Source organism: Hermetia illucens, chromosome 1 (genome assembly GCF_905115235.1).
Source record: "Hermetia illucens chromosome 1, iHerIll2.2.curated.20191125, whole genome shotgun sequence".
In the NCBI taxonomy this organism is placed as follows: domain Eukaryota; kingdom Metazoa; phylum Arthropoda; class Insecta; order Diptera; family Stratiomyidae; genus Hermetia; species Hermetia illucens.
Window position 1 is genome coordinate 98,636,013 of NC_051849.1, and position 26,897 is coordinate 98,662,909.

The 26,897-nt window shown below is 41.5% G+C and overlaps 1 protein-coding gene across 9 annotated transcripts in view; it reads left to right on the top strand.

The window, feature by feature from the left end:
• Positions 1-26,897, top strand: part of LOC119646808 (small conductance calcium-activated potassium channel protein) — an 818,793-nt gene that overhangs the window by 697,148 nt on the left and 94,748 nt on the right. For all 9 annotated transcript variants that reach the window (XM_038047402.1, XM_038047404.1, XM_038047400.1 and 6 more), the window contains one exon: positions 15,986-16,122. In XM_038047402.1, coding sequence (XP_037903330.1) covers positions 15,986-16,122 — 137 coding nt within the window. The remainder of the gene's footprint in view (positions 1-15,985; positions 16,123-26,897) is intronic.

The following is a 26,897-nucleotide window of genomic DNA, read 5'->3' on the forward strand; positions in this document are numbered from 1 at the left end:
ATTGGGTTTTTTTGCAGTTACATCCTTCAAACAAGTCCTTGTTAATGTTGACACAAAAATCGATTATAGCACTATTGCAGCATACAGACAGTTACATCACATTCCGCGTGCAATAAATTATTTGTTGGAATCATTGAGCAAGGGCTGTTAACTCGATGCTCAGAAATAAATTTTATTAATTGTTGCCGTTTCTCAATGGGAAAAGGTCATAATTTACCATGCGCATTTAGCTGGAAAAATATGTATATCAATTGAAACATTTAATCCTCTGTGTACGCGGTCTTATTTACAACGTCGGGTAGTCCATAATTCAATTTAAAAGGAAACCATTTTTCGCCATAGTTTAAAGTCCACAAAAATTCGGTAATTTCAAAAAAAAATCGAATACCATTTTACTAGTTCTTTTCTTTTTCTGATGTGCCGTGACTTACATTTGTTTTAATTGCTTCTAAATTCAAGAGCAGTAGGATGGTATAAGTGAACAAGTTTAAATGAAATTTTGTGATGTACAGAGGAGGTACTCTCTTAGATAATATTTAAATCCAATTTGAGAATATTCAGATTGCTACTAATTTGGGGTTAATACGAAAAAGAAGCAACACCAACGAACTCCTACTTTGAAAATTCAGAAAACCCGAATGTTATGAATTGTTTTCCTATTTCATTTACCACAGTTTGGATATACGAGTATTGAGGCGAGCTCAATTTTCTGAGATGTCTTTTTGTTGAGAGGGTATTACAAGTAAGACCATTTGAAATGGCCATGTTCCTACTAAGGGTTGATTGAAATTGCATTGCTATTCTCCCCTATATTATATGAGCCTTGGTTCTGCCGTCATGCCTTCTTTGGTAAAATCTGTTTCAATTGCCTGTAGGACTCCCCGAGAAGCCTACACCCCTCCTCCTTCTCTGACATACCTCGGAGTCGAGTTTTTTAATGTGTAACCTATCCATAACCATTCTCGTTTCCTCGGGTATCTGACCCGCACGCTGACGAAATTGTTGTTCTGCGTTGAAGAAGGCTTGGAGGTTTTGAACAAGAGCAGCATTCGTTTTTCATATACTAGTCCCATAGGGCAGCATAGAAAGAACTCTACTACCAAACAGTTTCTACTTGATAACTACATTTCCGGATTTTTGACAAAACAATGAAGACGAGCGACATCAATTTCCGTGCTGTGGTGGCCCAGAATGCCCTTCCTGAGTAGAGCATTTCACACACACTTCCTACTCCCAACTTCAAAAACTTCCTCGATGTCAACCAAGAGTAGATAGATCTGATCTAGATTGATGTGATCAGTGCACGCGCATCCAGTGGGGAGCCCAACCTACTGTCGATCAAACTTTGAAGCGGGTTCTGAATTAGCGTGTTTAGCTAACACTTTCATGACTTCATATTTATCTTTATTTTTGGTTTGGGAAGACAAGTCGGATTAGAGTCGGGTATTACCTGGCGAGAGAACGAACAGATGTCATCAGAGTCGATGTGTTTGAGGAAATTCAGGGCAGCATGAAGAACGTCACCGATGAAAAAATTCGGTGACAAAATGCAACCCTGCCGGACTTCGCTTTGGACTTCGAATTCGTTCTGTTGATTGCTTAGCTTTGTTAAGTACCGTTATACAGTCCAGATGGCTTAGTGGTTAGGTTAGATTTTCACAGCGGAAAGTCGCGGTTCAAATCTCACTCGTGATAGAGGAAGTTCTATCGTGACTGGATATCGGATACCAGTCGGCCCAGCTGTGAATGAGTATCTGAGTGAAATTTGAGTAATGGTCACGTACGAACACAATGACCACAACACCATTAGGGGTTTGATAGAAGCGCTCCAAAACACCAGTTCCGACGATTATGATTACTATACAGCATGGATGTAAATAAAATTACGACTAAATTTTTTAAGATATTGCCAAAATTACAAAAACTTTTGGATCATTATTTATTTATTAGGGCTACATATTAGGAAAAATAATTAACTGCATTAGTAATTTGTGTGCGGTCCTTCCTTTTTGTGGCAGTGGATTATCTTTCGTTAAAAATGATCACATCGGTCTCCCCTGCACTGACACGATTCTACCCGCTTTGTACTTGTTCGACTAAAGATTGGAAATTTCTTGGAATAGGTTTCTTAAACACTGTTTCTTTTAGTCTAGCATACAAATTTCCAATAGGGTTTAGATCAGGTCAGTTGCTTAGCCAATCCTCCCAAACCATAGTTTTTCTGGATACTGGTTTTCGCAGTATGACTGCAGACTCTATCCTGCAGGAATATTAGAGATATTACTTTGAAATATTGCTGTCAAACTTTGATGTACTTCCTATAGATTTTCTTATAGAAACTAATGCCTCCGGCCATCCTAATTTATTAACTCTGATTGGCCATTACACTGAGATTGGGTGGATACGTTGGAACTGGAATTCCTTTTTATGCAGTAAATGACATTCTACGTTGAATTTCTTGGCTGTCGTATTTCTGGACTGGGAGGTGGACACTGAATGTTTTTTTCTAAGAGGATGGAATGCCTTGCTGCGTAGAACACGCTCCCGAATGTTTTCTTGGAATCTCTCAAGAGCTGGAAATTGGTGGAAATTTAAACTCATTGTGCTGAGTAAAAATTGATCTGCAATAGAAAGTTTTCGGGGTATTTTCGGAGTATCTCAGGGTTTTCTGGCTATTATTTTTCCTTCTATTTATTACACTGATGATGGCGATCCTTCCTCGGGATCTTAACGGGTGTCCTTTTTCTATCCTTTGGAAATGTTCTCAGATTTGTATGGTGCCAATATTGTATTAATCCTATCCTATCCTATCGGAGGATTGATAGGATAGGATGTATCAGTCCTACCTCACAATGCTACTGTGTTTTCGTACCAAATGAAATGAGCCCGTCGAAAACAAGGTGCTGTGCGTTTAAATATATACCAACATGCATTCAAAGAGCTCCAACTTACCCTAGTGATTTCATGGCGATACCCCAAACACAAAAGTTGAAAATTAGTTTCTAATTTAATTACCCTAACGATAAGTTGTCCAGAACATTATCAGATACCAGAAAACTCATTATTCAACCAAAATTAACAATTTGTTTTCCAGTTAATATGCAAATAGGAATCCAAGGAGAAGAATGCAAATTTCAAATTGTTTGCATGGTTTTTGAAGTACCACTTACAGAATTAGTAACTCATCTCGTTATATATTTCTTTGTTGCCTACAATGGCTCCTTGAACTGAAGATTTAAGATGCTTTATTGATGCTAATAGAGCGTGAATATTTCTAACGTGTACCACGTGACGTATGAGGGAGCGCCAAATAGGGGTGCCCATATTTCAGAGTCTGACCAGCACCGTTGACGGACCTACAAGGTTTTTTTTCTATTCATTATGGTTGTTTTTAGCTAACTCGAATCGTCATTTTGCTCATCTGCAACAACTACGTTCACTTCAGAGTCTTCAGTGTATACTGGATTTTGGTCAAACTTTTTTCCATTATATTAATTCAAATAATTTCAAAGCAAATATGTATGTTGTGTACTGACGGACAACCGCTTTTCCTTCAGATAGTTCTTGTAACTTTACGAATTGAATTTAATATTGGTTTTCCTTTTTAGCTGTGCAACCATCGTCCGATTCCCATCCCACTTCAAAATTTTGTATATGTTTTTAAGGTTTTTTGTGAAACAAAACCTTATTAGAATCGAGACGGTGTCTGTCTGTCCGTCTGTCTGTCTTTTTTTTTTTCGGCGTTGGAAGGTGGAAAGGTTCAAAACCTACTGCTGGCTCCTGCCACGCAGTTATGTGAGACTTCTACTCACTAAAACCACCTCCTTCTCATTCCACTCTCCCCACGGAACTCCTATCAAGTATTGCATCGCGGGGCTGGATCAGCTTTTAGCTGCGGCTCATTATGGTTCTCTCCCTTCCTTGTTTTCGTCGTAGTTCTTCCTGCCTAAGCTGTTGGTGAATAGCTTGCAATTCCCTTACAACCTGGTTCCAGGCATCCGTTGACTCCAGCATAAACTCCACAATGTTTTCCATTCTTGTTCGGTGCGCGGTGAACCTGGGGCAATCAAATATGACATGCTCCGCATTCTCAGCCACGTTACCACATCTTGGGCAGCATGGTGATTCGTCGTGACCAAATCGATGTAAACAAGCACGATAACCTCCATGTCCACTCAAGAATTGTGTTAACTTGTAGCTTAATTCCCCATGGTTTCGTTCAAATCATCTCCGAATATCCGGAATGATGCGGTATGTCCAACGACCAGTTTGGGACTCGTCCCATCGCTGTTGCCACCGTTCGATAGATTCCCACCGTGCCAGCTGCCGTCGAAATGCGCTAGACTCTCCAGCTGCATACGTTTTGTCGTAGAGTCGCCGACTTTCCTTCGCCAAGATGTCTATGGGGAGCATCCCTGCTAGTACATATGCCGCTTCTCCTGATGTTGTCCGATATGCACTGCATACCCGGAGTGCACTTAACCGATACGCCATTCCCAATTTTCGGCAGTTCACTTTGTTATTCAGAGCAGTTGCCCAAACTGGAGCTGCGTAGAGTAGCACGGAGCTGACTACCCTGGAGAGCAGAAGACGTCGACTTTGTCTTGGCCCACCAATGTTCGGTAGTATCCTCGAGATCGTTGTAGCGATGGAAGACGCTTTAGTTGCGGCGTACTCAATGTGTCTTTTGAAGTTGAGTCTTCTGTCAATAATTACTCCCAAGTATTTGAGCGATGGTTGGGAGTAAATTGTTTTTCCGCCAACTTTGATTTTCACAGTTGTGTTCTTTCTTCTCTTGCTAATGAGAACTACTTCTGCTTTATGCTCGGCAAGTGAAAGGCCAGAATTTCTCAACCAGGAATTGATCTCCCATATCGCTTCATTTGCATAGATCTCGATCTCGTCTTGGTGCTTTGCAACCACCGTTATTCCGATATCATCGGCGAAGCCAATAGTTGTCACGTTGTCCGGTAGGCGTAGCGTCAACACTCCATCGTACATAACTAAACACAGCAAGGGACCCAGGACAGAACCCTGTGGCACTCCGCAAGTTGTCGGGAATATTTTTAGCCCATCGTCCGAGTCGCACTAAAGTCTTCTCCCAAGGAGAAACTCGACCACAATGCGTACAATGTACTTCGGGGCTTGTATCTTGTCGAGTGCCTCGATGATTTTATTCCATTTTGCACTATTGAACGCATTTTTTACGTCGAGGGTTATTACTGCGCAGCTTTTTCCTTCTTCTATTGCAGCCTGAGCCAAGCCAGTCAGCGTGCTAATTGCGTCGACAGTTGATTTTGCCTTACGAAATCCGAATTGTTTGTCGGAAAGGCCTCCTTCCTTTTCCGCAACAGCGAGCAGTCTATTATATATTACTCGTTCAAATAGTTTGCCAATGGTATTGTGTGTCTGTCTGTCTGTCTCTCTGTCTGTCTGTCTGTCTGTCACACCCGATTTATTCGGAAACGACTAGACCGATTGTCACGAAAATTGGTGAGAGTATGTAATCTGGTGATCCCTTTACATGCAGTAAGTGGCGCCATCTTGTGTTAAGTTTAAGGGGGGGCTCCCCATATATGTGAATGGAGGGTGCAACTTTTTTTTCACAGAATGTATCCATGTAGGGTATCAAATGAAAGGTCTCAATTAGTACTTTTCAAATCTGGTTCAATATTTGATATTAGATGAAACGTAGGGGAGTGAGGGTTCAAAATATGACCCACAAAAAGTGTAACAGGTCTCGTTCTCAGAACCTATCCAACCGAAAAATCTGAAAAAAATCACAGTGGTGCATCTCTACGAAATCTAGGCCTCAAAATATATCCGGTTCCGATATCTGCACAAATAAAGTTAATAATAGTATATTTCAACATTTTAGAAATTTACCCGGCACGCCCCCTTATGTTCATCCCAGAAGTACAGAATTTGGCATGCATGTAATGAAGAACATAATGCACAGTTTGGTCAAGTTTGAAGAAAATCCAATTACTATTAACAAAGTTATAGGGGGTGAAACTACATTTTTTTGTGAATTTCGTGCATTCTACAACCTGCATGACGTCATCATCACATATCAATTCGTCAATACCACAACGAAATGAGTTCTTATGAACTGGGTCACAGAGAATTATTTTGTTTTAGTTTTTTAGCTATTTGTCAGCCAGACATGTGTGTATGTAGGTGTATAATATATGCGTGCTAATGAACTTTGCGGGTAGCGCCTAATTCAAATAGATATAAAAAGTAAATCGGAAATATGGGTACGATCAATTTATATACGTGCATATATGTGTACAGTATTCGAATGATATCTATGGCTGTAATATGTACGTATGTCTCGTAGTTTGGAAAAATATGAAGGATTATGTTGGATTTGTAGCTATATACGTACAGAAAAATGTACGTTGAAGTTTCTCACATAAGATGAACACAAAACCGCTATACCCGAAGCGCGAGCTTCCGGTATTCCGACTTGTTTTTCATTGTGGCAGGGTAGGTAAATGTCTGAATGAAATTATGCGGTGTTTCCAACGATTAGTTATTTGAAATAATAGAGACTTGTTGTTTCTTTTTCGTTGGCGTGAATATTTATTTTTGCAAATACTGATATTTCAGGAATCACTTGTTCCCTTCATCAGTGCTAACACGTGCAACTTGTTACCATTGATGCAACTAGTTAGCACCGATGAAGGGAACAAGTGGTTCCCGAAATATCGGTATTTGCAAGAATAAATATTCACACGAACGAAAAAGAAATAAGTTTTTATTATTTCAAATAGGTGAATGTGTTTACGCACAGAGTGTTGGATCCCTGCAACGGTACGCCGTCGGACTACCAACTAAACACTTCAAATTAGTGATTTTTTGTCAGCAACGAGAGAGGAAAGAAGAAGGATAACTGTTAGTTCGAACCCCTATGCCCTGCCCTCCACTGATCGACTTGTATCTTCTTTGCAACGACAAGAACCCGAACGAAATACGCAACACCGCTGCACCTGTCAGCGCTCCACGACACCTCCTCGACAATTTTGTCTGGCGAGAGATCCCATGTGTTTAAACAGAGTTGTTGATGGATCTCATCCCAACTTCCACAAGAAAGAAAGGTGTGATGGGCATTGTCTACAACCCCATTGCAAAACACACAAGCGCAAGATTCCCTGGTGCCTTTCCAATCTTGTGCAGGTAAGACTGAACAGCTCTTTCCCTACATAGGAGCTGAATAAGGTAGTTATCAATCTCATCATGCCCCGAGTCAGCCTCGCACCTAAGTTGTCACTGAACTAGCGCAGTCCATCTGCCTCTAGTCTAATTTTGCTAAGAAAGTTGCTACTCATCATAATCTGCATAAGGCAGTGTGTATCACGCTGGACGGTGGATGTTCCTTGTGACAGTATCCATAACAAGAACAGAGAGGAGTGGTGAGAGGGCGCTTCCTTGATGAACACCAACAGGGACACGAAGCGGTTTTCATGCACGCGCCACACTTTAAACTTTGGTGATAGAGCAATCAAAAAATTTTCATGATGTGGGAAAGTAACCGGATCGGGCGGTAATTTGAACATTCTGCTGGACTACCTTTGTTCTTTGATATTGGAACTATGATACTTCCTTGCAAGTCAGATGGTGTCCTACCTTCCTGAATAACTCGATTAAAGAATTCACTGATCCACAATGTTGGGGCCCAGCTCTTCGCTTTCCAGACCTTAGATGCGATGTCGCCAGGTCCTGTGGCTTTCCCCGTTTTCGTTCGTTTTATTGCTCCCTGGACCTCAGTTGCGCTGTTAAATGGAATTGCTCCAAATGTAGGCAATGATTATGGAATGGAGGATGAGCAAATTCTTCAGTTGAAATTTGTTCGAAATATTCTCGCCATCTATCCGCCCTTTTTGTCATTAATGCAACAGGAATGTTCGATATACTGTGTGCGTTCGTTTCGGCTTTTTGCAAGTCGATACTCTCTATCTCGAGTGTCCAGTTTATCGTAAAGATCTTTGTAATGGACTGCTCGAGTGACAGCGATCGTCATTCCAAAGCCAAGTATCTCGCTTGATATACCGCTTACTTGGCTTGGTGACCCCGTGGGTTGAAGAGGTTACTTTGTGGGCCGTGTCTTTAATTTGGTCCCAGGGTTCTCCCACATTTATAATGGTTGGTAATCGCGTAAGTGAGATCATTTCTTCTTTCTTCTCACGAAATCGCAATCATTTAATGCCCGCCGGGCCAGTGCTTTCCTCACACTGTTTTATTAGTGGCTTGATGCCCGGGACGGCAGTCAACGGCCGATATTGAAGTGCGATGGTCTCATAGGGAACGGCTTTACCTGGATTTGGGACCAATATGCTATGACAATAATATAGGCGAGTTTATACCTGAAGGATAAGGATAAGAGAATTTTAAAATGAGTATAACGACTGGGTAGAGAATATTTTTCTGTTTAGTTTGTTATTATAATATCCATGGCTGTTGTATATAAAAAGCTCATATTTTAGTAACGATTCTTCATTCCTGATCAATTCCTACTGAAGTGCAAAACTGAAAATAAATAATGGATTATTATTATTCCTTGAAGACATTGGCAGCTAAAGGACTTAGAGGTTTTGGAAACATGATCTCAAATCTTGTTTGCAGAGTGTTTACATTAAAAGAAAAGAAGAAGCAGAAATCGTACTACAAGGTCTTTCGCCATCAAGAAGAACTAAGACGTCGCCGACGAGACGTATATCAGCTTACTAAAACGAAAATTGCGCTTTCCAAAGAGTTGTCAGCTCAAAGCCCCAGAAATACCGAGGAATGTGAACAGATAGACTCATATGTAAATCGCCTTTACAGAAGCGTCAGGGTAATGCGAACATTAATAGCCCGAAATGTAGGGAGGGAGGGTACGGAGTTTTAGAAAATTTGTACTGTTTTTGGTTGTAAGCATATGATTAATTAATAAATGTTTAATAAATATTTGAAATTAATTGTAGTATCTGTTTGATTACTGGTGCTGTGTGGTTGCACAATCACTTCCATGGTGTGGTGAGCCCATTGGAAAGGTACACCTTCGTTGTTTTTTTCTTATGAGTATATCACCATTTGTGGTAGGCTTGCATCAGCCGTTCTCTTGTACTTTGTTTGATTGATCATTGATCATGAGTGAGGGCTTTAAACCCATTTTAAATGGGAGCTCCCAAAATTTAACTATTAACTACTTATATATTCCAATACCCCAACAAAGTGAACAGACATCAATGGGGACCGAGTGGAATATCATATCTTTTGTTTCCCTTTTAGATTTTTTGGCCATGCATATCAGTATGAGTTACTCGAGGCAGAAACGTGAACTTCTTTCTGATCTGTTTCTGATTTGCCTTGAGTGAAGCCTGAATGATGTTCTGGGCGTATGGGGCTATCCGGCCTAGCAAGATAGAGGAGAATATCTTATAGATGGTACTCAGCAACGTGATACTTCTATAATTGCTGCACTGTGTGATATCTCCCTTTTTATGTATGATACAGGTAATACCTCTTTGCCAATCGTCAGGCATTGATTCGCTGTCCCATACCTTGACCACAAGTTGATGAAGCACTTGGTGTAATTGGTCGCCTCCATATTTAACCAATTCGGCTGTAATTCCATCGGCTCCTGGTGACTTATGATTTTTTAGCCGATGAATTGCACGGACTGTTTCTCCTAAACTTGGTGGTGGCAGTATTTGTCCGTCGTCTTCAGTTGTCGGGACCTCTAACTCGCCGATCTTATGGTTGTTCAGTAGCTCATCAAAGTACTCAACCCACCGCTCCAATATGTCTGTTCTGTCGGGAATCAGATTTCCCTCTTTGTCTCGGCAGGATGAGCATCGAGATGTATAAGGTTTCATCCTGCTGACTAGTTGGTAAAACTTCCGCGCCTGGTGCGGTTGCTCCCTGTACTTTTCTAGTTCACAGACTTCTTGGTTCTCCCAGGTTCCTTTTTCCTTTCTGTGAAGTCGCTTCTCCGCTCGTGATAAGTCTCTGCCCGCGTTCTTTGAGAATGCAACATTTTTCGATATGCGGCATTCTTCCGTTCCGTTGCTAGCTTACATTCATCGTCAAACCGCCGTTAAAACAACATGGACCGAGACAACATTTTGAAACTTAAGGGGAGAGATACTTAGAGATAGGTATATCTAAGTGAAATATTCCATTTTTGTTTTACTACAACAACAAGCAAAATCGGTAATATTTGCACTTTTTTCTAGGCCGTCATAATCGAAATGACAAATCGATGTTCAACCTCTTGTCCTTAATTTTTATCTGAAAAAGTAAAAAAAATTGGAGTTTATTATAAACATGTATAGTTTCTAGTTGAACTTTTAAATAAAAAAGCCGAATTTGCAGTAGAAATTATGGCAGGGTCGAGAAAGTACTTTTCGAGTTATCTCCACAGTTTGAAAAACAATGTTTTGAGAAAAACGCGTTTACAGTTCCATCAAGTTTTTCATAAAGATCGGTATATACGCGTACACTTATTATATATATGTATATAAGTCTTCTTCTTTTTTTCTTCAGCCTTTGTCCCGTTCACAAGCGGGGTCGGCTCGTCGTGATCGGCTTCGCCATTTGGCTCTATCGGATGCCTGATCTGGGTGCAATCTCGAAGCTTTCAAATCCCCATCCAGCGTATCAAGCCACCGTTGCTTAGGTCTGCCTTTTGGTCGTTTACCATCGACTTCGATGTTCAGACCAATCTTTGCAAGTGAATTCTCGTTTGCACGAATTGCGTGACCATACCATCGAAGACGCCTCTCTCGCAACTTTTCCACGATCGGTGCAACCCCATAACCATCGCGGATATCCTCATTTCGGATGTGATCTAAACATGTGACGCCACTAGTCCAACGTAGCATCTTCGTCTCCATTACCGCAAGACTCCGTTCATTGTCTTTTATGGTCGGCCAACACTCAGAACCATAGAGAGCGACTGGACGGACGACATTGCTGTAAATTTTAGATTTGAGACGTTCGTTGATACGTCGATCACAAAGGACACCAGTTGTGGAACGCCACTTCATCCAGGTTGCGTTAATGCGTGAAGAAATTTCATAACGCAGCTCTCCATTGGCTGATAGCGTTGACCCGAGGTATTTAAATCGCTCAGTTCTGGGCAGATCATTGCCGCTGACAGTGATTGTGCCTGTTTCATGGGGATCGGTCGTCAAAAATTCAGTTTTGTTTAAATTCAATCTGAGACCGTGTTGCATGAGGCGATCATTCCATTTTTGGACAAGTTGCTCGAGATCATTTTTGCTATCAGATGCTAGGAAAACATGATCTGCATAAAGCAGTGTGTAGGGCGCTGGACGTTGGATATCCCGTGTGACGGTGTCCATAACAAGGACAAAGAGGAGTGGTGAGAGGGCACTTCCTTGATGAACTCCAACAGAAACACGAAGCGGTTTTGATACACCCGCCATACTTCGAACTTTACCTTTCGGATCGTGGTAGAGCAATTGAACCAAGCGCATGAGTTCTTCTGGCACTAGGTGTTGTCGTTAAGCATACCAGATGAGTTCGTGTGGTACACGGTCAAACGCTTTCTCTAGATCCAGAAAGGCAATGTAAAGAGGGCGATGCTTCTCACGGTGTTTCTCCATGAGTAACCGCGCAGCGTGTATTGCGTCAGCAGTTCCGCAGTTCTTGACAAATCCGGCTTGATTCACGGTTATTTCAACGATTTCGCGAATACGGTTGTCAAGAATGCGTTCAAAAATCTTCATGGTATGGGAAAGTAACCGGATCGGACGGTAATTTGAACATTCTGCTGGGCTACCTTTCTTTTTCCATATTGGAACAGTAGTACTTTCTTGCCAGTCAGATGGTGTTCTTCCTGCCTGAATAACCCGGTTAAAGAATTCACTGAGCCACAGTGTTGGGTCCCAACTCTTCGCTTTCCAGAGCTCAGATGCGATGTCGTCAGGTCCTGTTGCTTTCCCCGATTTCATTTGTTTTATTGCCTCCTCGACTTCAGTTGCGCTGACTGGTGGAACTGCTCCAAATGTCGGCAATGATTGTGGAAGTGGAGGATGAGCAAATTCTTCAGTTGAAATCTGCTCGAAGTATTCTCGCCATCTATCCGTTGCGGCTCGACGGTTGGTGAGCAAAGTACCGTTCTTGTCATTAACACAACAGAGGTGTTCGATATCCTGTGTGTATTCATCATGGCTTTTAGCAAGTCGATACAGATCTCTCTCGCCATCCCGAGTGTCCAGTTTATCGTAAAGATTTTTGAAATGGTTCGCTCGGGTGACAGCGACCGCTTTCTATGCTTCCCGGTTGGCATTCTTATAAATTTGCCAATTAGCAGGCGTTTTATCGTCGAGAAATTTGTGGTAGAGGCGTTTCTTTTCACGGACCTTCATTTCAACATCATCATTCCAAAGCCAAGTATCTCGGTTGATGTACCGCTTACCCGGCTTGGTGACCCCGAGGGTTGCAGAGGCCGCTTTGTGGATCGTGTCTTTCATTTGGTTCCATGATTCTTCCACATTCGTAATGGTTGGCAATCGTATGAGTGAGACCGCTTCTTCTTTCTTCTCACCAAATCGCCACCATTTAATGCGCGGCGGGCCAGTGCGTTCCTCACGCTATTTTATCGGTGGCTTGATTCGCAGGACAGCAATCAACGGCCGATGTTGAGGTGCGATGGTCTCATAGGGAACGACTTTGCAATCAGTGACAGTGGTAAAATGTTGGCGTCTTATGAGAATATAGTCGATTTGCGTTTTATTGTTCCCACTATAAAATGTGGGAAGATGAGTCAATCGTTTGATGAACCATGTATTCATAAGTACAAGGTCATGGGTGTCCGCAAAATCGATTATACGCTCGCCACCTTCATTGCGCGCTCCGAACCCCTTTCCCCCATGGCACCTGTTACCGTCTGCCTTTTCACCCACATGACCATTAAGGTCGCCGGCAATGATTATGTAATCGTCAGCAGGCACGTGACAAGCCTTTTCATCGAGAAGTTGCCAGAAGGCATCTTTCTCGGCATCAGGTCGGCCTGTCTGTGGTGCATACGCGGTGAAGAAGTGAATAGTGCGATCAGCTGATATAATGGTGAGCTTCATCGGCCGATCATCAAATCGTTCGACTTCTTTAATGGCATCACGGATACCCTCTAAGATGGCAATGCCAACACCATATTGAGTGTGTGGGTTACCAAAATAGAGAAGTTTGTAGCCATTTTTACCGCGTTCGCGTTCAATGTCGCAGCTTTTGGAACCAGACCGTCGGGTTTCTTGCAGAGCGCAGATGTCAATGCACCTTTTCCGAAGTGCTCTTGCGAGTTCCTCCGTCTTTCCAGTTAGGGTACCAACATTTAGCGTGCAGACACGTATTTATTTTGTTCGTTGTGTGCGGACTAACTTGCTTACGTCCTGACGCCGTTCATGCGTCAAGAACCCTTGCCCATTTCTCGACAGGACCGGGGCCCGTCCTGCCGCGTCGACTAAGGTGGACGCCCTAGCATTTCTCCGAGGCCTGTGACTTAATCCGATCATCATGTTTGTAACGACATTCTATGCATTTTCTTGGTCGACCTGTCGCGGGGCCTCTCACCAAGAGAGATCAGGTAGGATTTAGCGTAGTAGAATAACTCCAACTATACTCTATTTATCTCTTTCCCTGATCTCAGCATTTTATTTTTGTTTTACTGAGGATAGTACAGAGTACGTTGCCTCAAACCCTTCTCCTTTACCTGGGCTTGGGACCAGCATACTATGTTAATAGCATGGCGGAGTTTATATGTATATAAGTAAGATTAATAAATGCGGGATCATTTAAAAATGAAACTTTATTTTAGAAATTCTTATAATTACAAGTGCGACTCACGATTGACTGTAAGTTCGTAATTTAGTTTTATGGGGTGCTATTGCTGGCTCAACACTTGTTTGTTCTGAGAACTACATACTAGATGCCAGTGCATCTATTATTGCAACTAGATCTATGGGAAAGAATCTACGAGTTCTACTGAAAGTAAACAACTGTCGCAAGATTCTGGGAATTATTTAGAGATAAAAGACAGATCAGGTATCTACGTATTCTGTTGAAAGCAAATAACTGTCCAGGAATTGTGGGAATTAGTTAGAGATGTGGGATAGGCTCGGGCATCTTTTAAGATACGTAACCTATATAATAGTTAATCGTTCGGACCGAGTCAGAATATGAGAGATTATAAGAAGGTCGGAACTCTTTCTCCAGTAGAGACACGGTAACTTTGAAATTATGAGTTTCCTAAATCGGTTGCAGGTATCTCCCCGTTAATTTGAAATCACTGGGATAATTATCAGGTAGAGAATCTTCAGGTGATCAATGCATAAATAAGCCAATACTTTTAATTAGCAAAATAAAATACCATTTCAAATAAATTTTATGGGTGCAAAGTACATACTGTCTGTCAGCATCCTGCATATCTTTGAAGCAACCCAAATGCTCCATTTATTTGTTTATTTTGGACCTACCCCAAACCACAATAAAATTTTTATTAACCTCAAATATCAGATTTATCCTTAAATATCCTGAAAATCTATATCCCGTGCTTGCATGATATTCGTTTTGAAATCCAAGCAAGTATCCCATCCGTATATTCACATGAGTCCTCTGTTCTTCGAAAGCAGAAGAAAGAAAGTTCAGAAGGGAAAAAACTTTCGAATTGTTATTGCTTCATTCGCATTCTCATACTTTTTTTACGAGAAGATAGTGAGCGAGGTTGTTTTCAGTTGACTGGATTTTATCTGAAATTTCTTGTGGCATGTACACTCCTTGAAACTGTTCTGTAGTTGCCAGTTGCCTTGATTTTATTACTTTTCCGTCCTGTTCCTTGAAATAAAATTACGAAAACTTTCAGTCCTCATAGGAATGCGGCAATAAAATGGAACCAAATAAAAAATACAAGGGGAGGGGGAGAAAATCTTAAAGATGAGGATAGTTGCTTTGTTGCGGTATTAGGTTTATTGTAAAATTAAAGGCTGCATGTTCAATACCCTCAGGACCTCTGCATAATTTCACTGTTGAGAGTCTCCCTCCCAATTGTTAGTTGCAGACAATTCGGAGATATCTTCCTGTCGTGAATCTTTATCTGAAATTAAGGTTACTTAGCATTGGCTGTGACGCAATAACATGCATTAACGGAGTTATTCTCGGATGGCAAATTCACAGATCGTGATAAGGCAAAAATGTCAGTGGTCCGTTCATTCGTTCTGGTTGTTTCACAATGAAATTCAGCTTTTTCCAGAGAGGATGTAATAAGAAAATTGTAACGAATCTGCCATATTGGTGTGTGTATACATAGCTAGCGGTTCGATTCATTGGCATCACAATGGGAGGTCTTAATACCAGCCCTCTCGTTGTTCATTTGAAAAATGTTTTTGGACTTGAATGACGTTTTCTCGTTTTCGACGAATGATTTATGTCGGGTGGCAGATCTCATCAAGTTTTTGAGTAGCAGAAAAGAAAAGAAGTGGGAGGATGTTATTAAAACATAGCGGGAATACTTGGTACGCAGCATTACGTAGCAGCATGATAGACGATATTTCTTAATTGAAGTATTATCTCTCCCACAAAAATGCTATAAAATTGTTGTTTCCGCGAATGAGCATTGAGTAATATTGGCATCAGACATGTGATTCTTTTATCCTTTTGTATACGATTTCATAAGGCTGAAAGCGAAAGAATGACGCATGCAGTTTGTTCCGTTGGTGCTTGTGGATGTCAGAGGCATGCCATGAGCTTAGAGCTCCAGGCGCATGAATTGGTTTTGGAAATGCCTGCCGAATGCGTCGACCATTGCTGTCGTAAATTAGTTTGCACGATGTTTTCCTAATTTCAATGATTTTCCTAATTACACTTCTGCATATAAAACAAGAAAGCTAATAAGTAAATAAGTAAGTACTAATATATTTCTCCATTTTGTCGATTTTTTCTTCCATGTTTCTACAAAACATGAATTTACACAATGAAGCTCCGAAAACCGGTGTCCACGTTGTCGATTCCTGGCTCGATGAAAACACCCTGCGCTGGAAATCGAGAACAAATTTCGTCTGCATGCAACGAAGAAGCTGGCGTTGCACTCGTGGGTGTTCACTCAGAATATCCCAGGTGAGTATTAATTAACCCAACGTGCTTGTAGAATAGATTGTAGACAAATGTTAAGAATGCTAGGAGATGACGAGGGATGTTGGTCATACTGTAGAATACACAATGTAGGCTTCAGTTGCCTGCGGGGTGCCAGATGGGATGCTTTGTTCCGTGGGGAATTGCAACTTGTTCTTCTTCTCCATGGTAGTTTAATTCAGAGAACATGCTCATTTATTTTAAACGATGACAAGACTTGGATGGAGTACTATTTGTATATAGTTTGGAGCTTGCGAACTCACTTGCCGAGTCACCTGCCAAGATGATAATAAATGGGACAACATAGTGATTAAGGAATCCCAAAAACTGACAATTTGCAACTTTCTGCACATGAACTCTGCACTATGCTCAACTGAAAAGACTGGTCGATCAAGGAGCTGTTACGATAAAATGCTTTTCGAGATTTGGGAGAATTTTTGATTATAACAAATTCAAGTGGTTTGTGCTATTAATTTTATTCATTTTATTGGTGCTCTAAAGTCTATCTAGTTTTGACGGAATCTTGAATTTCGTACCATACTATATATAAGCTATATCTGGGTAAACGTGACTTCAAAGCCGATTTAACTTTTAATCGGAATTATGTGTTCGAAAGACCAAAATTCGAAGTATAGCATGTTTATACCGCTCCGTGAAGGAAGCTAGTGCTGGAATAAGAAAAAGTGAAATGATCGGCTCAGGCGACATGTGATTGAATTAACATCGGTCTAAATATCCAAAAATAAAATAACTCAAAGATAGTCGGGGCCAATTTTTTGAAAAATTTGATATTTTTAACTCTCGGCAGCTATCGGCAGTATGTATTGCTTTATCAAGTGTACTCCTGTTGAGCTTTTCGAGCACTTTCCCGTTCGTCTCAAATACAGAGTGGTGGGTAGGCAGTTGGTAGCTAAGGGTCTCCTTTCGCTTGCTAATGCAAAACCGAACTCACGACAGGCAGTGTACTTGAAAATTGTGTTGCCAATGACGACGCGATGATAGTTGCAGAAATCAATAAATGTTGTTATAATTTTTGTCATAGTCACCAAGACCAGTGACTACTGAACTCATGCCTGTTCAGTATCTGTAAAATCTCGCTCATCACTATCACCAAGAACATCGGAGAGGTGGCACCACCTTTTGGGCTTATTAGTTTAATTTAAAAGATTTTTAGTTGTCATGCTAGGATGAGTTTTTAATCTAATCAAATATTCTTTTTTCATGCAATCGGGTGACTCGTCCAACAGCAATGACACATGAAATTCTTGGTGAATATTTTTATTTTTAAAGTACTATGGTATACCTCCTTACTTTCTCAATATCTTCGGCCATGCCCGCTGAAAAAGCTTGATGCGTGACATTTGAGCTGAGTATCGTAAATTAATAATAACTACATTGTCAAGGGAAGTAGCACTGCGTCCTAGGTGATAGTTTAGCCTACAACGATCCATTATGATCCGGAGGCTCTTGTTGGTGAAGTTTAAACAATCTTTCGAGCGCCTGGGTTTATATCCTTAATGAGCACCCTAAACTGTTCTGTTCCTGATAAGTTCCCTCAGGCTTTCCTTTTCTTTTTTCAATGTCGTAGACATAAAACCATTTTCGACTCCACAGAATGGCTCAAGCCCGTATAGGCGCGTTGCTGCTTTCCGTATAGACGTTCGCTGCCCCACTGGTTTCTAACTCAATGTGGCCTGGAACCCAGAGTATCCAGACTTTACTGAATCAGCCGATCATGTTCAGTTTGTTAACAAACACAGCAATTTGGAGTTTACCTGGTAGGACCTAAGTGCCTTAATAGTCGCCTGGCTGTTCTATTCCCTATAGTTCCTTTGAAGGTTGAAGAAATTGTGTTTGCCTTTGGCGTATATTCCCGGCTGAAATATTAAATACCTACCCCTTAAATACCTATTGGTTCAAAGGGCGTTTTCCATGGACCAATGATCCAGGAAACTCCCTCTGCTACCTCTGCCGTAAGAGATATACTAGTGCACTAAGTAATCAGTAGCTAGTTTCAGCTCCATTTATATCAATGTCACGCTCTCCCAATTTGCCCTCTTGCTCCAACGTGTCTCAAACTTTTTATCGAAGTGATCAAAGCCAAAAGGAACCTCTATGGATAGTTATTGTTCCGATGCTTGTAGTTCTTCTAAATAAAAATAAAACTAGGTAGCTTTCTCCTACTACAATATATTTTAATAGTTAGTAAATACGTATTTCGAGAGCTACTTACTCTCTTCCTCAGTACTTAAGCTACCTAGGTAGCTACTTACTCTCTCTCTAGAGTAAGCAGCTCTCGAAATACGCATTTACTAACTATTAAAATATATTGTGGTAGGAGAAAGCTACCTAGTTTTATTTTTACTCTATGGATGCCATTGGGTCAGTTCTCTTTGTCCCACTGATACACAAGCCAGTGTAACTCCATGGCTGCTGTACTGGGTTCCATTCTGTCTGCCCAGAATACCGTCTCATTGCTATTGCAATGTATATCTAGTGCATCGTTTTCCCCTATTTTTTCTCTACTATGGAGTTGCAAGTCATCAGAGCTCTTGTGGATTTCCAACATACGTTTTCAATATGTCTTCTAAAGTAGTTTTTGGTTTAGTGTGATTCCCAAATATTCCATTCCATTCCATGTAATCTAATGACTGTCAGGTGATCAAACTTGTGCTCCATAGTGAATGGTACTATATTGGCCTTGGCTGGATTTATGTGCAGCCCTGCCTTTCTGCACCAATTGCTAGTGATTCGGCGTCCGGTTTGAATTCTGTCACATAGGGTGTCCTCATATGTGCTCCTACACAATAAAACAATATCACCGGCCTAACGCTGGACCTGTATTCCAGTGTTTATTGGCACTTCTAAGAGTTCATCAACTATCATGCTCCACATTAATGCTGGTGATACCAAACCTTGTGGACAAACTTGAGTAGTATCCATAAATGAGGCATCTCGTATCTTTGTATGCGATGTGTTGTCGAAGGTTGCTTCGATACCCAAAAAAAACACACAGTGTTATTTCCTTTATTTGTATGGCATCCCGTGTATGTGTGTGTGTGTGTGTGTGGTGGGGAGAAGCTACAGCTTCTGAGCACTCAGGCCGTGTTGGCCCATTGTACTCGCGTCCCCCGTCTAACGGAATATTCCGGATTCGTTAACGTATCGTAGGATTTCCGTTATGTGATGCTACCCGTCGTAATTGGAGAACATCGGCACCAAAGATTTGATGCCTGATGCGTCCATAGGCGGGGCATTCACATAGGAAATGCTCCGTGGATTCCGCTTCCTCATTACAGGAGGGACACGTATCATCTTCGGTAATTCCTATTCTGAACATATGCTCAGCTAGTGAATTATGGCCTGTCAGAATGCCCACAATACACCTGCAAGTCCTCCTGCTTTTCGACAGGATAAACTTTGCGGTACGTATGTTGGGTTCCGGCAGGAAAAGTTTGGTGTGTCGAGCAGCATTAAGGCTCTGCCACCTGTCATTATGGGAAACTTGTTCCCAGTTTTTGAAAACAGATTTAGCCAATGCTACTGATACCCCAATTGCTGGCTCCGGTCCCGGCATAGGGGAGATTGACCCCTCTTTCGCTAAAGCGTCCGAGATTTCATTTTCTTCTATGCCACAGTGACCAGGTACCCAGAGTAGTTCCACCGTATTGAATCTAGACATAGAATTCAAATGGTTTCTGCATTCCTGAACGATTTTCGAGGTGATCAAAGGACCGCTCAATGCCCTCAGTGCAGCTTGACTGTCACTGCAGATTGCGATGCGCCTGCCCTTCAACCGCTCGTCAATCACCCAGTTTGCCACCCTTAGGATCGCATAAACTTCGGCTTGAAAAACCGTTGCATATTGTCCCAAAGGAAAAGCCCACTTCTCGTTTTTATTCGAGAGGTAGACTCCGACTCCAGAACTCTCTTCTGTTTTTGAGCCATAGATGTAGAAGACTTCCGTATATCTCGCCACGCATTCCTCTGGGTCTTCCCAGTCCTCTCTAAGCTTCAGGGTAACTACATATCTTTTACCAAACAGAGGTATGGGGACACGAGAATCGGAAGGCATTGTAAGAATTGGATTTAGTCCTCCCAGTAACTCTTCCAATGCTAATCGAATTAGCCTATGAGCTGCTCTCATTGCAGTGCTTTGAATAAATATATCCAGGGGCTGCAAATTGAGTAGTGCATTCAGAGCTGCGCCGGATGTCGTGCTCATGGCACCAGTGATACCCAGACAAACAGTTCTTTGCAGTGCAGCTAGTTTACGGTGAAAACCTTTTTGTCTCACTTTAACCCACCACACTACGGATGCATATACGAACATCGGCCTAATGATGGCAACGTATATCCACATTACCACATGAGGTCTGAGTCCCCATGTCGAGGCAAAGGTCCGTCTGCACAGCCCATAAGCTGTGAGAACTCGTTTCATCTTTACCTCTACATGTTTGTTCCAAAGAAGTTTTTTATCTAGAGTAACCCCCAGGTATTTCACTTCTTCGGAGAGTTGAAGGGTAGTACCCCTCATCTCAGGGAGGCAAAGTCCATCCAGTTTTCTCCTTTTTGTGAATAAAACCATTGTGGTTTTATTTGGATTAACTGACAAACCATGTCTAAGGCACCAGCTGTCTATCAAATCAACGGCACGCTGTATATTCCTACACACCGTTCCAAGATCCCGATCAACAGCAAGTACAGCCACGTCATCAGCATAAGCTTGAGCGTGTATTGGCAAATTTTGCAGTTCACATAGCAGTGAGTCGATCAGCATACTCCACAGAAGCGGCGAAAGCATCCCGTACTACATCCGTAAGCTGATAAAGAGCAGTTTCAGTTGAGCGTCCCGCTCGATAAGCGTGCTGACATGAATGTATGGGATAAAGCATTAGAACGCTTTAGTTATGGAGAATGTCAGACAGAATGGTCTGAAAGATTTAGGATGAAAAGAATCCTTTTTACTCGCGTTCGAAATAAAGGCTACACTTGGCCGTCTTCCCGTTGCCCAGTAATCAAGAGAGTTTGCATCATAACTAAGGTGTGTAACGCAGTCTTAGATCTAGTAGTCTAGTCTTGCGCCTAGTACAGTGGAATCCCGATAATTTCTGCCCCTAATATTCATATTTCCGGCTAATTCGTACATTTTTGCTGATAATTGGTACCGAACCGTCAGTCGTTTGACAATAAGAATTATCGAAATCCTAATGTATTAGGTAGTCTCCTTAGTGTATGTATGAAAGTTGCATTGTTCTTCTTACAGAAATTCGAGATAAGATCTGCAACATCCGCAGCTTTTCCAGTTGGTGATCTAATCTTCCGTGACCCGTGAGTATTCTCACTTTGACCAAAGGCCGTTCTTGGTGAAGCTCAAACAGGCCAGGGTTCATATGTTTCCATAATCGTAACGATAGACTCTCCCCCATTCCACACTTTATCTCACTGGCTGTACCATGTGTACGAGCCAAGAGTATATTTATATTGACAACGCATTCCCATACTAATCTAGATTTCACCTGGTTGAACCTACGTGCCTTGATAGCCGTCTGACTGGCAGTCAGTATTACAAAATTTTGTCCCCTATTCAGAGGTTAAATTGGGCTTTCCATCTGAAATATTATATACTGGTGTGCCTAACTATTAGTTCAAATTATTTTTGATGTCAACTAATCACCAGTGCGCCGGCTCCGTCTGGTAATCAGTTGCTAGTTTAAGCAGTAGGTGTTATTCTCGTCCACTTTGCACCGTTGCTTTATCATATCACAATTTCAACCTCGGTATCAGTAATTCGCCTGGAAAGAACTTCAATCTTCTTTTTCTCCATCTGCAGTCATGCCTGTTGGCCACATTCTCATAGTTCTAGTTAGTTCCTTGACTGTTATGCAGAACTTATCTTTCCTGCACGTTTTCTTCAAAAATGAAGGGAATCACTTTCGAGAAGAATGGTACTATTTTCCTTCTATTATTTCTGCCACTGAACGGTATACGCACTTGGCAGGCTATACTAATTACCTCCGTTTTTCTAGGAGCATTTACTTCTCCTCATAAAAAATGACAGAAAGAATTCACATACAAACAAGCAAGGAAGCATACTTCCATGAAAGTCGGAAAAGAAAACCTTTCAAAGCAAACTTTCCTGGGAAGCCATCATATACAAGGTATAACACCTTGAAGCAAAACAACAAAAATTCCAACAAAGAAATAATAGGAAAGTTAATTTTGTACGGAAGGATAGGATACGCGGTATTAGCCATTGGTTTACGAGAAAATGAGGCTCAATTCTCACAGAGCTGGTGCTCTAAATCAGAACGGACATTTGGAGTCAAGGTACCCTTGCCTCCTTTAAAATGACTTTTGTCAACTATGGAACCAGAGCTGAAAGTGGAAAATTGTAAATGGCGATGGTTAAGATTAAGACGTCTAAGTGTAGTTTCATGGAAGCTTCAATCAGCGCGGACATGAATATCCATGTCCCTGGCACTCCGAGAAGGTAGGTCGATTCTCTTCTGATTTCTTCATGTCTCTTGCTAGTGTACTAATAATGGTCATTCTTTCTATGAGCGTCGAATCAGCTGTCAGATTATGACTATGCTATATGTAGGTATGTCACGTATTACCATTATTGACAGTTCGGGAACCATCAGCTCATATTCGTTTCCATAAATCAGCAGCTTTATATGTCAAGATGTTCCATTCTCATCCTGGGTCCGATTGTCCTGATTAATTAATTTTTCAATACGAAAACGCTCTGATTAGACTTTTTATTGGGCTATAGCCAGATATTTACTTTCGTGATGATGTATGGAGTCTATCAATTTGCTCATATAGAAAATTAAGAGCATTTAAATAAGATTGAGTCGAATTCTGTTCAGTCAGTTCATTTATTTCGCTATTATTAACGCCCCAATGAAAATGGCTTGAATTTAACAGCTGGATAATATCTCTACGACTTTAATCAAAAGCCGGAGATAATTTGGCTTCAATTAATTCGCCTGCGGTTGATGCTCATCACCAGGCAACATCATTTCCACATATTGCACCTCATTTAAATTTTCATCAGCAATTTCGCATCATTTTTATATACATTCAAGCAGTTGGAATAATTTTGAAATTCAAATGCAACATTTCTTTTCAAGACTGCTCTCGTGTGCACGTGGAGAGAAGCCGTGGGTAGACTTACATGACTGATGAGGTAGATATGCGCGTTGTATACTATGTGATGTAGCAGAGTTGACAATCATCTTGAGTTACGTAAAGTAGGGCATTCTACATATCTATATGATGGGCAAACAGGATGCTATTAGTAGGTGGAGCCCTGGAATTAAATGCTCCCTATGTCGTGCGAGGCAGCTTCCGTTCATTTGCTATTCTTAAGAATCCAATTAAAGTATGTATGTGTAAGTCTTTCTGTGAATGGCATCGTTGCATATCCTTGAAAAGAATATTGCAGTTTTTTTTTAATTCCATGTTATTGTAAAAGTGGAACTCCAAAGCCTCTAGTTATAAATTTATTCCACATTCGCCTTATTTGTTTTGTCTTATATATCTTTTTTTGCACAAAAACAAAATGAAATCCAGAAAAATGAATTGTATTTATCTAGGGAAATTTTACTCACTTTGCTATTATATGATTTGATTTTCTGACCCTCTTCCCTGATGTTGGGAGTGGTAGTATTCACTTGAAGTGGGGATACAAATTTGTCGGCTAGCAGCCAGCCACTCTGGAAATTATGTATGCTTTGGAAACGACTACCACGCTTAGGAAGCGAACTGCTCTTTCGTCAACGGTTTGCAATTAGATTTGTACGAACTTTTCTCGATAACGGTATTATGGCTTCCCAGAATGCTAGCTGCTTCAACTTGAGCGAGAATTGCAGCGATACAGACTGGATATTCTGGGGTTAAGCGATGTTGGGTCTCAGGGGACACTTCTCTCCTCCTGGCTTCCTAAAGATGACATTATGATCGTGATGGAATATCTGAATGGCAAGGTGCCTTCTGTTCTCGAAGAATGTAGCGCCTCGTCATTAGAGGCATATTGTTCGAGCACAGCGCCTGCCATAAGGTCAGTTGGGTCTCAACTGACTTGCAAAGTACATCTCGTTAGATCGATCACATCGCGATCAGCAGTAGGTTTAGAAGGTGTTTTCTTCATTTTCGTAACAAGAGCGAAATCATTTTTTGGTCCCTTCGGTTGCATATTGCATCCACATCTTCTCGCAGGAGTGGAGATCTTAGACTCCAAAAGCTGAGCAGAATTCGCTTACGAGGCACGCGACATGCTAAAGCTCCAGTACTGCGGAATTCGTCGGGAAGTAAAGCTCTAGTCGGGACGCAGAAGCTGTCGCAAATAAGTAGGATTCTGCTATCATAAACTGCCGGGGGGACGTTAACAGTAGATTCCTTATCCACGATGACGGGCAGCTTGTGGATTTTTTCATGAATATCTGCCGTGTAGACTTAACCCCACCGTATTACGACGCAGATTGCTTTTGTGACCAAAATCAGATCCTTCATGTGACAAGCAACGATGGTACCAGTCTATACTGATGCAACACATACCTAAATCTCTACTGAACCAAGGATTGCGGCACTTGAATTACAACATAACTCCACATTTGAAGCCTGAAGGTCTCCTTGTCCGCTTGGCCGTAACCACAACCCGCGCGAGGCTCCCATTATGCAGCCAGCCGCAAATAACAGAGCTGAAAGTATCTGAACCAAAAATTCTTCTGAGAAATGTAAATTCAGAGGATTGCCTCGGTGGTACCAGTATACCCCTGGTAAGGTTTCGTGACCTAAGCCACTTCAGATCAGCCTCCGTTCAGGCATTCAAGCGTTCAGGGTCTGATCGCCTACTGTCTCACGCAAGTCAAAGTGAGTATAGCGTTTCCCTCTGGCACCTTATTGAGGTTCTCCTCGGCCACTTGGTTTTGATTCAGCTGTCAAGGTTGCTGCCTTGTCTTCTTCCCTCTACCTCAAAACACCGCTTGAGAGGTGTAGGAAACATTTTACCACGGTTCTCAATCGTATAACATCTGGTCAGCTTCCACTTCAATTGCAGGAAATGGCTTGATACGGTAATATGTGGATACAAAATAAACCACAAGACAATAGAGAAATTTTCCCGGCAATGAATACGCTCAAATGAAACAAGACCACTGGGCTTAACGGTGTCACCGCGGAACTCTTAATCGCAAGCTCCGGTTGTTTCTGGAGAGCTGCTTCTTCCATAAATCCTGGGAATCTGAGATATTGCCCAGAGAGTGGAAGAGGGGGATGATCGTCTAAATTCTGATGAAGGACAATTGGAGGGGTATTTGTATAGTTTCTGCCTGTCCAAACAGAATAATCTATATTATTTTCGAAAAGCTTAGTCGAGACAGAGCAGGGGTCTTGCTGCATTGACCACATCAGCACGATGCGGATAATTTTGGAACAGAATGGAGCAGTCAGATATCCGCCTTACCTACTCTTCATCGAACAGGAAGCGTATCAAAAATGCTATACGAACAAATGACATAGCAGGACATCGTAGGTATCATTAAATTTGTCTGGTAGTGTTGTTTCTGCTGACGGTGGTATCTAGCGTGGTATGCAACAGCTTTAGATTCACTTTCGCCGTTTAGCTAAAATTTGCAAAAGCAGATACCGTAGCACCAATATACAGTTGAGGGTATTGTTCCGCGCAAATAGACTCTCTGTTCTTTTATATGGGGGTAGCATATGATAAGTGAACACCTGTCTCCGCCGTGTCATCGGTGTTTATAAATTATAAACGATGACATGAGTCGGCGTTTAGACCAACTACCAGTAGAGCTATTGATTAGAAGACCGAAGTGGCAGCGGATATGTCACATTGTTAGAAAAGGAAACAAATGCACTAGTGGCTTTACCATACTATGGAGCCCAGTTTCCCTGAATCACCGACGAGTGGGGCGCTCTAGAATCACATGCTGCAGAGCGGGACAGGAAAATTTTCCGGAAAACGTGAGGTTAGCTGAAGCGCATTTCGTCGAATCGCGAACGATGGCAGATAGGCATAGTGTAGATCATTTCGGCGATGTTGGCCACCATATAAAGATCGCGACTAAGAGGAAGACTCATAAGCTCCAAAGTGATCGAAAATGTGTTAAGCATGGTACTGGATAATCTATTTCAAGCTGCATTGAATAATACACAAACTTTGTCCGTACGGCTCTCTTTCAGTTTGAAATTGGCTTTGAAAGTCGGCTTCACATTCAACGATTGGTTTTTGAGTTGCACCACCCAAACAACGGAAAAGCAATTCGTCAGCTTCTTCTCTGACAATTTCTTTTTCTTGGAATACAACTTCTGCAGTAGAGAAATTGTAAATCGACGACGACGCATGGTATATATTTTTCAAACATGCATAATACAAGTGTCGGGAAATCTCTCTGCATACATATGCATACGTTAAACCGCAAAGCAAATCCAATCCTTGAAAACTAACTCCTAAGAGAGGCATAATGAGCGCAATACGATGGTTTATTTGTAAACACTTTTCATCAGCGAGCGTGAACTCATGAAAACTTCACTACCGCAATCCTTCGTCAAACAAATTAAATGCATAAATACTACGAGCTAAGTACATATGGGACCAATGCCCATTCAAATATGCTTACATAAGCAATATACAAAACCTTTCATGCCTGAAGCTTGCGGTTTCTCGACCGCTTGCTTTAGTGTGATACTGATATTCAAAGTCTTGAAATGCAAGAAATTTACACAAAACA